Source organism: Cuculus canorus, chromosome 13 (assembly GCF_017976375.1).
Source record: "Cuculus canorus isolate bCucCan1 chromosome 13, bCucCan1.pri, whole genome shotgun sequence".
Lineage (NCBI taxonomy): Eukaryota > Metazoa > Chordata > Aves > Cuculiformes > Cuculidae > Cuculus > Cuculus canorus.
Window position 1 is genome coordinate 2945339 of NC_071413.1, and position 14157 is coordinate 2959495.

Consider the following 14157-nt stretch of genomic DNA (forward strand, 5'->3'; position numbering starts at 1 on the left):
TACACATTAACTAGTCATTGCATTACTATAACTTGTTCCTGTTTTCCTTTCAGTTACTGTCATCAGTCCAACAAAAATGAAACTAATGCTTTTATTTTTACTAAATAATGATTTTAATTTCTTTCTTTGTTTAGGGATTAAATATAACATGGGATTCAAGCAACCAAAAAAAGTAAGTTTGCAGAAGTACATAAGGAAAATTGTTCCCATATTCTGAGTATGGAGTAGGGATAGAGATGGCTCAGATAAAGCACTAGACTGGAGATGAAGCATTTAAAGTGAGAGATGCATCAAAGCTTTGCCAGGAAGTGCAAATTTCTCTTTTAAAATATGAATCCAATAAGCTATTCAACTTTAGTTTTATGAGTTCTTTCCTAGACTGGATACTGCTAAAACACACTGTAAACTTTGCATATGTTAATATTCCATATGAAATCGACTGATCAAATGAATGTCCTGAGAGGTATTGAAAAATAGGCTAAAGACAAATCCTGGTGGAACTCCTCCATCTAGTGGCTGTTGGCACCCTCACAGCAGCAGCAAACGGCTGCGGTGGGTTTCACTATCCCATTGTTAAAGGACATATGCAAAACAGGCAAAGGACCAACTGTGCAGCCACCAGCTGTTCCCCAGATGCCACTGCCTGCTGACATCAGTGTGATGTGATTGCAATCATTCCGTCACTACAACTCCAGTCCGACCTTCTGAGCGGAGAGCCACATCTTGAGTAAATAAGATTGAACTTTACCTGCTTTGTAAAGGGTAATATTTAGAAATACATCTGGTATTTTACCTAGACAGAAACTTCAATAGATCTTTCAACAACCTCTGAGAGCAGAGTACAACAATCGCTCCCAACAACTGAATACGTGGTGTCTTGCATGACCAATTATCAGGTGGCATCCCAGGCTGCAGATCCATCCTACCCCTGCTACCAGAATAGACACTAAAATCTTTTAGAAGCCCAAGATTGCAACAACTTGCATAGTACTCTAAAAATTGTGGTTCTTATTGATATGCTCCATTTCAGTTTTGTAAAATAGTTATCAATTTAAGCAAGTCACCATCTCTTTTTTTTTAGCTAAACAGACCTGTAAAATCACTATTACAATTAAGATTTCGTCTACCACCTCAACAGAGCATGACCCTACTAATCCCCTACTGTGTACCTTAATGTTCACCCAGTATCTTATTTTTAAAGCCAGTTTTAAATACTGTTCGGGAAAGTAAACACTGAAAATCGGAAGTCTACAATTTACAAAACCTCTAAATAAATATTAAGTATTTTAAGTAAGCCCTAAACATTCTGCAACTACATCTGCTTCCCCTGTCGAAATACTCCCTAGTGGTTCATGTGCCACTCGGCTCCCAGACGAGTTCTCAAAACAGAGATGACACGTAGTTAAACAGTGTCCAGAACCTAATTTCTGACTTAAAGGCAGACATGTAGACAGGGATTTAATTCAGCTGCTTTGAGAAGCAGGAGGTGATGCAGCACCTCTGGGCTGCATGCCAAAAGAAGTGCTAACACATGATATCCACCCAATGCAAGAGAGCAGGTCCCAGAAACCCCCTTCCCATAGACCCACTCTGCTAATTCTGTTTTCATTCACCTGATCCCAGCCACAGCTTCATTCCCACCCCTCCCTGATTCTCATCAAGTCAGTCCTCAGAACACCCAGATAACTTTTGTGGAATTTCAAAGACAGCATATCCAAGACTAAGTATCTATCAAAGTCCATATAGGCACCACTAAAAGACGGTTAAACCCACACCTGAACTGGAATTTATCAGTTCAGGCTCATTTCAGCCTTTGGACTTCTCTAGGCATGGAACAAGATGGAAAATCAACAGTGCCAGCACAGCACTGAGGGCTTGCAGCAGTGTGTTTTGTTGTATAGTTCTGCTGAACTCCCAGTGCATGAACAGATCCCCATTAAGTTGTACAAGCTGTTGACAGTGACGCTCTCTCAGTTACTAACATCTTTTATCTATTTTTCCCCATCAGGACTGTGTTTCCAGCAATAACCAAGATAGAGGATTAAGGAAGAATACTGCAGATAGAGTAGCAAAGCAGAGCTATTCATTACATCTACCTGAACACATGCCCACTAACCTCCAAAGCACAGACAGAAGGCAAAACAGCATCATGTTCGCCGTGAAAGATCAACAGAAAGGTGAAGAAATTAATTCCATCAATCTCCATAAACGGAGGAGGAGATTTATCATTAAGAAGAGCCCAATTCTGATTTCCATGAACAGCTCTATTCTCAACCTGCCCACACTTAAACCCGAGGATAGAAACAGCAAGTGGAAAAGTCTCTATCAGATCCAAAGAGAAAGAAAGCGGATAATGAGGGAAACTTGTTCTAAATACAAGAGTAATAATAGAAGAATAATCACTCCTTATCACGTTTCTAGAATATTCGTAGAAGATAAATACAGAATTCTGTATTGTGAGGTGCCAAAAGCTGGCTGCTCTAACTGGAAACGGGTACTCATGGTTCTTAATGGGTTGGCTTCTTCCACAAAAGACATACAGCACAACACAGTGCACTACGGAAACTATTTAAAGAGGCTGGATGGGTTTGATCACAAAGGAATTTACCACAGGCTCAACAGTTACACAAAGATGCTTTTTATTCGTGAACCTTTTGAAAAGCTGGTATCTGCATTTCGGGACAAGTTTGAACATCCAAACAATTACTACCACCCAGTTTTTGGAAAAGCCATCATTTCCAGATACCGTGTCAATGCCACCAAAGAAGCATTAAGGACAGGCTCTGGGGTCAAATTTAAAGAGTTCATTGAATATCTCCTGGACGTACACAGGCCAGTGGGTATGGATATCCACTGGGATCACGTCAATAGGCTTTGCAGCCCTTGTTTAATAGACTACGACTTTGTTGGGAAATTTGAAAGTATGGAAGAAGACGCCAACTTTTTCTTACACTTAATTGGTGCTCCACAAAATTTAACTTTCCCTAAGTTTAAAGACAGGCACTCCGATGAAGAAAGAACTACCACTAAAATTACACAGCAGTACTTTGCACAGCTTTCTCCTTCTCAACGACAGCGAAGCTATGACTTTTACTATATGGATTATTTGATGTTTAACTACTCAAAACCTTTTGAAGATTTATATTGATTGGAGAGCTGGAACATTCCCACAGTCATATTGGTGGAATTGCATAACAAAGCCAGGTGGCTGCTGTTTATATATACTTGTCTGTTAGCAAACAATTGGTTGAGGAGCAGGAAAAAACCCAAACCAGAACATAAATGGCTAGTGATGTTTACACCTTGACCTTAATTGCCTCCTTTTTCAAATCATATTTTTTCTATAATTTCTCCACGTTATACGTATGTACATATGTGTATAATATTATATGTCAGGGCTCCCAAATAAAGCACATGATTTTCCATTCTGGTGTGGAGTGGTTTGATACTGGGAAGCACAGCTGACAGTTCTACAGTGGAGCCAGTATTTCAATTTTCTATTTGGCAAATAAGTCTGAAAGGGACAGAGTAGCAAGAAAATACAGTAATATTCACCATTAGTTGAAACCTGCAATACACAAAACCACACAGTAAAGAGGCACTAAGTGTTTGAAGTTGGTCACAGATTGTCATTTACTGATATTTGTAAGTTAGTTAGGGCAAAAAGTCTATGACATTGCTCAGAAACACACCAGTAAACGCAACTAATACTTATTGACCATGTGAGTGCAGTATTAAACCAGATGTTGTAATTCAGAGTGAGGATGAGTTCTCTCCCTTCAATATTTCCCTTATGGCACATTCATCTGCAGAAAGATAAAATGCAGGCGAACATTTGCATCTTTATAAATGTTATTAAGATTCCTTTAATCCTTTGCATTAACATAAATCTCTGGTTTAATCTTTATAGTCACCAGGAATATCAAATCTTTCCTTCATAATAACAAGCAAGAATAAATGAAACTTCCTGCCCAACAGGGTAGCTCTTTTCATTGCTGCAAACAGTTTGCACTTGTTTATTCCAGTAACAATTGGATCTGACTTCATACACAAGACATATTCCAGGTGTCTTAGTTCAGTTCTTCACCTTCTATACTTAACGTCTTGGGAGAATCAAATACTGGACCTTCCACCGGTTTGGTGTATCTTCACGCTAATTTTATATATAGCACTCTTGTCTACACGTTATTATCCACTTATAATGACAACATTTAAATTTGCCATATTGGAAAAAGTCTCAAAATACACAATGCCAAACCTGACCTCCCCAGTAATTTCTGGAGTCTGTCTTTCACAGCCAAGGATTCTACTGCCACTGGCACCAAAAAAGTATACAAACACCTAAGAAGAAACACTTGTTCCAAGCAGCTTCACATTTACAGATTCAGATCCAAAAAAGTTTACCCATACAATAGTTTCACGAATCACCAGTACCGGTATTACAGCTGCCCCAGAAACATCCAATATCTTTTTTGCATTTTTTTTAAATTTTAACAGGGAAAAATTTGTTTTAAAATACCTTTTACTGAAAGCTTTACCAACAAATGCTTCACCCCTCATGTCTGACATTAGACATTTATTTCTTGTTCAGAGAAAAATTATCTACATTGAAAAGGTAATGTGAAACTTACCTTGCTCCATGAAACCAGTCACCATTCCCAGCCTGCCCGGGCTCCTCATCACTGCCTGGCTGCTACACCTGACTATCTACCCCACCCCCTTAAATGCTTGTTGATCTGCTCACCTGACCAGCCTTTGTAATCAAAGTAATTCTGCTAGCCTAGACCAGGTGTAACAAGCTGGGGGCTACTCACCTGGGCTGCTTGGCCAGTAGGTAAGTGAGACAGGCGCCCTCCCTCAGCAGGTCACGTGGAGGAGTATCTAAGGGAAAAAGATGCACATTAATCACTTTCTGGTGGAGACAGAGGAGAGCACTGATGCTGATAGAGGTGGGATTTACTGGGGGGGTGGAGGCCTAGTCAAGACCACCACCAGGAATCTGAGTCATGCCATCCTTAGCATTTAACAGTATTAAGTGCTCTAAAAGGTGATGGCACTATAATTGATGCAATTGATTTTCAGTAGCTACAGAAACCACAGATAATCACCAACACAAGGAAAGGATATAACAAATACTGGAGCCTTCATAGCTGCTTCTTCAGACCCTGATTTAGCAAGCAGGTCAGTGTCCCAGAGCACAGTGTACTATCACTGCCCCTGCAGACTAGCACTGAATTTCCATTGAGAGAAGAATCTCAATGGACCTTATTGAATCACCACTACAGCAGAAAAGAACATGCAGACCCATAGGTTAGCTCTGTGATGCAATTATTATTCCTTTATTATTGACACAGGTTTCCTTAAATCACGGAGCTTACATTCTTTATCTGCCCCCTACAAGAAATCACACAGGTAACTGGGCAGAGTCCAGCTAAACGTTTGGAAGAGAAACATAACTGTACAAATCTCAGCCTCACCTGTTTATTCTCATTTCAGTGATACCAGAACAACAGCATCTGCATGCAGCAGGAGTTTGTTCCCAGAACACCCCACAAGAGACAAGGCAGCGCACAGCCTGCTCGAGCTGATGCTGCTTCAAGGGATTATTTTCAGGTTGGCACTGTTATTTGTGGTGACTTCAAAGCCTCAGTGTGCACCTGCACACTCTCGAACAATGACTTGGGAAACATCCCAAGCTGCATATTTATAATTTTCATCCCAAGACAACAGCTGCTGGTTAAGAAGGGCAAGCAATTTTCTTAGCTTTCATCAATGGAACCTAGCAGACAAGCCTGTAAACAAACATCTCTAACGGCTTCCAGACTGCTATAAGAACACCCTGGAGCCAAGTACAAGAGCAGGTGAGATTTCACAGGAGCTGTACCAGTGACAACCGATACGTACCACTGGCAAGTCACTTTTGCCAGAATTTCTCAGGACAACCCAGAATTAAACATGCACTTAGACTCAGAGTGGATTCAAGTTTTAAGAACAGCAAGCACTCACTTATTCCACACTTCACTTAATCCTGAAATACGTGAAAGCTTTATACATAATGCATCACTTGAGCAGTAAGGGTGAGACAGTACAGAATATAGTGGCACAGAATGGGAAAAGAGACATGATCAAGCCTTGCTTACTGCCACCAAGCTATTTGGTTAATGTATCATGAAGTAATTGATACACTTAGTTGGGATTCGTGCTCAAAAATAAGAATTTTTGAAGTTTTCTTTATGATTAGACTAATAGAAACATTCAGCCTGGTAAAAAATATTTTCTGGTCTGGTTTAATTTTCTGGAGGTGTTCAAGGCCAGGTTGGTTGGGGTCTTGGGAAGCCTGATTCAGTGGGAGGTGTTCCTGCCCACGGCAAGGGGCTGGAACTGGATGGGCTTTGAGGTCACTCCCCAACCATTTTATGATTCTATGATTAATGAAGAATCCAGATATTTAGTTTAAAAATAACACTTTGGGAAGTGGACACAACAATGGACAATTAACTTGTGTGTAGCAAGGAGCACATATACTTAAACACCTTCTATACAGCTAAATCTTTTAAGTGTCATTTCCCAGGCAGTTTGTTCCATAGTAATTTTTACCCAGTTGCATGAAGAAGCTCTTTCAGGTTCTGCCATCCATTGCTACTTTTTGCAACCAGCATCTTTCCTTAACTAAAGAAACACATTTAACAGAATTGTAGGGGAGGTCAAGTTTTCCATTCTCGTACTTTGTACGAGACCTGAATTCTTCTGACTAAATTCAGCTGTTACAGCACCGCTGGTCCTGTTTCCCATTCAGCTTTATAGGACTTTCTATCAGTGATCTTTTCTAGCAGTGTCATCATTTTCACCTGGAGCTTAAAATTATGCTGTCAAGTAATGAAAAATGAAAGCGGCTTTCACAATCCAACTTTTCCACAGCTATTTTCCCAATCTGGGATTCATGTCCAGATTTACTTTCACTTAATAGAGGAAACTTCCTCTCAACATATCCAAACACAAGTAACATCACCAGCTGCAAAAGGTGCTAAGATTATGTTCAAGCAGAGGGAGCAGCAGCGTGGGAAGCAATGACCTAAGGCGATGGCACTAAGAGCTTGTCCCAATCCATTAAACACTAGTGGAGGTGGCTCCTTTCCTAAGAAATGAAAGCTCCAGGCTACAGTTCACCTTCAAATTCATAGATACAGCCTAATGTACATTATGATCACAAGAAAAAGTTGTCTTATCTTTGTTTAAAGTGGGCATCCAGCCAGTACAGACCTTTTGGGGTACCATGGTGTAGGCAAGGAGAAGTCAGGTGAAGGCGATGCCAGGCTACATACAGACACATGTACTGCAGATCACAGGGCACAGTTTTAGCTTGTCTCGCTCTATAAAACGTCAAATATCTGATGTGTTTCTACAGTATTCATTCACAACACTCCTACACTTAGTACTATTCAGGTAAGCTAATCTCATGGCAGGTAACTGGGAGAGACTGTTATCTGCTTTGGGTCTGATCCCTTAGAATTGCTCCAATTTTCCCATCTCTGCTGTGGAGGAAAACTCAAGAATGATATAATCTTTAGTGGTTTTCATTGCATTTCATTCACCAACCTCAAATTAATTTTTAATTTGCCTATAGCAACATATAATGGAAAGGGGTTTAGCCTGACTTTTTTTGTCCCCTCCAATATCTCCTTTTCTATCTCTTTTTTTTTAATAATGCCACGACGGCCACAGTCACTACAGCACAGGAAATCTGACCAGTAAAGCAGAGAAAGTGATAGAGCAAGAGGCAACTATATTAATATAGTCTCACATTATGTTTCTCCATAGACATGAATCCTGCTCAAGTGACACACTGTGTACCCATGGAGGTGATACGGTCTTTATAATTAAGGCATACAGTGACCATTTCAAGTAGTGTGGAAAAATGTGGTAGACAGTATAAAATGGGTTATGAATCTGAGAGTTTATCCATGTTTATATGTAAATTTTTAAAAAGAGTATTTAATATCTAAAATAAATCTGAGAACTTCACTAGCTCATCCCACCAAAACTGAACATTAGGATTGTATTACAGTCTGTGGAGCACAGCAGGTGGTAACGATCGAAAATATTCTACCTCGGACCTCTATCATACGGAGTTTCAAAATTAACCAGCCAGAATAAAAGACTAAGCCTGCCAGATTTGACCAAAATATACAGCTTATAAACACTCTGGAATGAACACATGCAGATGTAAGATCAATTCTTGAAAAATTTAGAAGATATAGGGATGATCCTGCATATCTCTCTCTTTATATATATATAATTATAAAGAAAGGAGAAACAGAGGCAAATGAATGTAAGAACAATGAAATTCCTGTATGTGGTGTTAAAACACAACCATTACATATTTTCATTTCATTTCTGCTCCACTGTTTCCAAAATAGCATCACATTACAGTCAAGGTAAAGGGGGAGCAGGTAGCTCTGACTGCCCGGAACAGCTTCCCCAGCTTTCTGGGAAAATTTACTCTTTCCCCACCAAAACCAGGTAATAACCCTTTCCCAGCTGAGACCAAGACACATCCAGAAAGAAATGGGACTGGGGAGAAACTGCCCTGTCCAGCTAGTGGTCTAGTTTTAAACAGTCTGAATCTGCCTAGCACTTTTTAAATGCATCTGCATTTGGACTAACGCCTACGTTTGGCAGGTTTAGCATGTGGCATAAATGATATATGATGCAAAACAGACAGGTCTGCCAGTTTTTGAAAGCTCATAACATGGATTCACATTCTTCCTGAGAGCGATTAAAACCTGCAGATACACTCAGCCTCACTAATCCAAGTCTGTGGAAAAAATGCTAATGCAAACTCAAGTATATACATCCGCACTTCACTTCTGCCTTCATTGACTGTTTGATTGGTAATTAAGGCATATATTTGGTTCCAGAGATATAGGAAAAAAACTCACATCCCAAAGGAAGCTGTCGAATCTGAGCCCAAGGTTATTAATCACACTGCCTCTAATTGTATATAAAGTATCTTTACTCCCTCAAAAATGATTTTTTTAAATATTATGGGATTTAAATATGTCACAATATTCTGGATATCTTGATTAGATCTCCTTTAATATACTGCCTCTGAATAATTCTTAATTTATTTAACACCACTATAAATCTCACAGAAATGAAGAACTCTTACTAATCACTAAGATTAGGCAGAATTTTTAGCCTGACTAGACTTGCAACAAAATTTGATAAGGGGATTTTTTTTCCTCAAACAGTGCTTTTTACTGTCTTCTTGTAATTAAAGTTTCAACCAAGGTCCCATTAGGCCAATACCGATCCCCCCTGTGAATCAGACAGACCCTCAAGTCTTCACATTTCAGAGTTAAGTCTCACTGGTAACCAGCATCCGGGAAGGTTTTGACTAAATCAAGCGAGAACTCATAAAGATTAAAAGCCTAAAGAATTTTGTTCCTCACTGACATTTAAAAAATTTTCTACATCATTCCCCCGATTCAGCAATATCACATGTCTGCACAAAACACCGCACGGGCTCCTTCGCAGCGTTGACTGCAAGGGAAGGTTGGTGACAGTGGCTACAGGAGCCAATTTCAAGTCAGGTAGCCAAAGTGCATTAAAGTTCACTCTGGATGCCCTTCCTTCATTCAGTGATCCCTCAAGATTAGGGCTTAAAAATCAGTACAGTGACGTCAGGGAGGGATAGAACCTGTGCTGAGCAGAAAGCTACAGGGCAAAAGGAAAGGAAGGGCTATGCAGAACCCCTGGAAGCTCGAAGAACTGGCAAAGAGGAAGCACTACAGAATCTGCCCCAAGGGAGAACACACTAAATTAGGTGGCTGGGCCAGGACTGGTCCTGCAGTGGAACCACTTTACATGCATTCCTCTCACCTACAGAAGGTAAGAGGCTGTAACAGGGACATTCTTGCTTCTTTTATGGCTTCTGCGTCCCTCACATCTTCGTAGCCCTTCCACAAGCGTCTCTATGTTGGTGAAAGCTACAGCATCCCTCCTGGCTCTGGCAAGAGCACTTCCAAATTTCCTTTCCCAAACTATGATCACACATGTTCTGGGGCTTCATCCGTTTGTCACTTTCTGATCCTGGCTTTCACAGTTTCTCCTCTGTGCTACCCTTGCAATTCCCATAACAATCTCTCCCTTAGTCACTCCCCATCCCCTTGATCTTGCAGACGTGTGCCAGTCTGCAAGACCCAACACCAGACAGGCTATTTCTTTAAGTAAGAAAGGGATTCCCAGACCCAGGCAATGAAAGTCTTGCTGTTACCTTAAATATGCATAACAGCTCAGTGCATGGCTTTTCTTTTAAGCTTTTGCCAAGCACTGTTCAAAACAAGCATTAACTTTGATCAAAGACAGCTCTTAAGCAAGCATCAGAATAAAAAGGACATTCTACCTTCTACCATACCATAACAGTGTGAGATCTTATTATATTTACTATAAAACAGAAACAACCATGTATATGGCATTTGATCAGCTACAGAGTTCACCAATACCAGTTTTATGTGTTTGTTATTTTTTTTCTGCTCCGAAGAACTGAAAAAACCAACATCATTGTAGCACAGCCTGTCAAGACAAAGGGATAGAAAATCAAAGCACCAAATGGAGAAGAGGTAGAAATCCACACATACCAGCTCTGCATTCAAAGTTACCTTCCTGCTTAGAGAAAGGGTTTCCCTTTCATTTGCTTCTGAAGCATTCAATATAACTCAGTGCCAAAGGCAAGATTTCATACTCAGAAGAACAACTCTGATGCTCTATGGGAAGTCTTAGGAAGCTTGTCCTAGCATATTTCTCTTGCATCCTACTGCCTGCTGGTAGCCTTAAAGAATAAGGACTTTTTATTACATGGGCGATCTGGTGACAGAAAGGTATAAACTATTCACGTAAAATGTCTCGCCATAGTCTCCAGTATCTCTTCCTTTACCTAGTTGTGATACCAACAACTATTTGTAGCCCCCCAGCCACAGACCATTTAAATATCTGTCTCAGAGGAGGTGGCCTTCTCCTTTGAAAACTGGAAACATTAGTTCGCATCTCAAGAAACAGTGATATCAAATCTAAAAAGAAAGAGGAAAAACCTTACCCTTTATAATCTTCCCCAGTGGTTTTGAAAGATCTGGCAGCTGCCCAAGAGGGAAAAATTGTCCCAGTAATTGAAACTATGCTCCTGGAAAACGTAATTTCTAAAACTGTTGATCTTCAGCAAAACACCATAGATCAGGATCTTTCTAACCAGCAGCACTAGAACAACTCAAGAGGGTGGCTAAAGCCAGTGAACAGGGGTTTCCCTGTAATTACTGAAAAATTGAACTAATTTCTTATCACCCTGGATAGCTTTCACCTCTTGCCAGCAGCATTAATGTAGAACGTGGATACTGATAATGAGGAGAGCAGGAACTGGAAGTGTGTTAAGATGTGAAGGCTGACTTTAAGGGTGTTCACGTGTAGTGCGCCACGCCATATAATTAATACAACTCCTTTTTACCAATTCAAAATGTGTACTTCTTCACACAGAGCTGCAGTCCTGATCATATTTAGGGCAACACTTCGCCCTTTTGCATTCTCTCTTATCTCAGATCATTAAGTACTTTGGAAGAAATGACAGTAATGTGACTTACTTTCATTTGGTAAGGTCTTTTACTTTCCAAAAACAATGTAGCCAGACCCTTAGGATGTTTTAGGTACTCAACACCCCATCTAATAAATAAGAAGACTGGCAAAGTGTTGAGAAAGAAAAAACAAAAAAACACATCCTTGGAGAATATAAATCTGTTGTAAAACACCATTACCAAATCCCTAAACACAGTCCGTAGCAAGGCCAACAGGGAAAGGTTTCTAGAAGTCAGCTAGGAGCTTCACCTTTCCCATGGACTTTTACTCAATCCTTTATTAAAAAAAGAGCCTACAAATGTCTATTCCATATCTTCTGTAAGTGATAACATTCCCATGAACAGAACAAGTTGATGGGAAAAACGCCTTCTCTAATTACTCACTACAAAAGCAAAGAGTCCAAACCAGAATTCACCATCAGCTTAAATAATAATCAGCCTAATGACTAGGTTGGTGACACAGAGATGAGCTTGAAGGAACAAAATAGGTGGCTGCAGGGTTATCACGGGGGAAGCTGTTGCTTTTGAGCTAGGAACTGTTGAAAAAACTCCTCTGAGGCTTCAAAGAGACTTGCAGCGAGGAACCACAGAGATCCAGCACCAAGTGAAGGAGTTATAAATAATTTCGTACAATGTACTTCCCATATACCAGCAGCCAGAGGATGCAACAACCCCTAAGAGACCAGAGAACTTTACAGACACCACCCCCATAGAAGAGGAGGCTGCAAACAATCATGCTTACATTTTTAACATATTGCAGCAGGATGAAAGACAAGGACTGTAGAGTGAAGGCCTAGATTGGGAAGATATAACCTTTACGGTTTATACAAACATTAAACTGAGAAGGTTACAAAAAAAAATCAAAAAGAATGAGTTGCTGCTTCAAACAGATAGCAAGCAGAGGTTTACACGGGCTAAAAACAATCGGGTTCTGCTTCGTAATGATTCATAAACACAGACAGAGCCATATGCACATGCCTGCCAAGGCCTGTGGCATGGAGAAGCACTCAGTCTCTGCTCCAACACACACGGCTCTGTGTCTATTGCCTCTTGAAAGAGATATAGAACCTTTCTTTACCATTTCTGGGTTTACTGTATGGATGTACTAAGGTTTCCAGTTAACAAATATGTTGCAGCTACGAATCAGTAATTTTCATCTTCAAGAGGCTCCTGATACAGTAGGGACTGAATTCTGAACACTTGAACGCTCAAAAGGAGATCGGCCGTGGAAGCATTCCTGATCTTTGCATACATATATATATATACACATATGCCAGTAAGGAAGCCTGGGGACCATGTTCAGCAGTGGTCTCCTGCATTCACTCACAAGGGACGAAGGAAACAAACTCTGGGGAAAAAGAGTCAGCAGCAGCCTAACTATTTAATTTTCATGCCATGCTTTTTTAGTTCTTCTCTGGCTTTGCCCTCCACATTAGGTAGCTAGCTAACAATCTCTCCAGAACCCAGGCTTGAATCCTGCTCTGTTCCATCTCACTTCTCACCAGTTTGCACTACAATGAAAAAATAGTTATATTCTATTTAGGCTGTTGTCCAAAGATACCAGCAAGACGTCTGCTTTTTTCATCTTGCTGTACCTCACACTTTATCGTTTGAGCAAGCCCACAACACCAAGCCACAGCACAGCCACTTGGCATTCTTCAGCAATGAAACCCATTCTCCTGCAAGCCAGTAAGAACAGGGAGAACCTTCTATCCACATGGCATAACATAAATGAGAACCTGTGATTTCAGCCTCAGGACAGAGATGAGATGAAAACACAGATGACTGCAGAGCTACAGGAGGGATCATTTACACACTAGCCCTCTTCCAGGTCTAGGCCAGAAGTAGGAACAGAGCAAAGGGAGGCAGATAAGGAGAAAGGGCACAAAAGTGCTCTCCAGAAAGCTGTCATGCTTAGATGATCGCCAGGAATTCTCAACAGACAGCAGAGCGCAGGCAACCATTTGGGAGAGGTCCGTTAATAAGGACACTAAATTACCACTATCTCCAGATTATTGCCAGCACTGTGTATTTTCTGAACCCACGTACACAAGTGGTTCATAACTGAGCAAACCCAGCAAGCCCGCAGCCCGTCAGCAACGGGTCGGCTTCCCGGGTGGATGGGGCTTAAGGGCAGGTACCGTGGCACAGCTGGAGCTCCGTGAGGGGCTGCGGGAGACATTTATTTCTCCTGACACTGTAACTTACTGTGTCAGTCACAATGTTATCTGGGTCACCGCTATAAGTTTATGCGGCATCAACAGCAGTAGCAGCTCTGCTGGCAGGCTTCCCTTCAGTACCTACAACGATGTAGCATTAGCATCCAGTCCTGATCCCTGGAAAACTTCGATTACATCATCTAACCCAGGCAAAACTTCAGCCCAGGATCCAGAAGAGAGAGGAAAGTTATCAGCGAGAGAGAGGAGAGTCATCAGTGAACAGCTGCATAATTAAACTGCATTCTGGCTGTCAGACACACAGCACAGGGATTTTGCTGCAGATGCCAGTCCGCCTTCCACAATAAACTTCACCCATT

General features: G+C 40.9%; 1 protein-coding gene across 4 annotated transcripts in view; it reads left to right on the plus strand.

Annotated features, from left to right (window-relative positions):
* CHST8 (carbohydrate sulfotransferase 8) overlaps nucleotides 1–3406 on the plus strand; it is a 162205-nt gene extending 158799 nt beyond the window's left edge. For all 4 annotated transcript variants that reach the window (XM_054078740.1, XM_054078741.1, XM_054078742.1 and 1 more), the window contains 2 exons: nucleotides 135–172; nucleotides 2009–3406. In XM_054078740.1, coding sequence (XP_053934715.1) covers nucleotides 135–172; nucleotides 2009–3148 — 1178 coding nt within the window. In that variant the 3' untranslated portion in view covers nucleotides 3149–3406. The remainder of the gene's footprint in view (nucleotides 1–134; nucleotides 173–2008) is intronic.
* Nucleotides 3407–14157: the final 10751 nt, after the last annotated feature.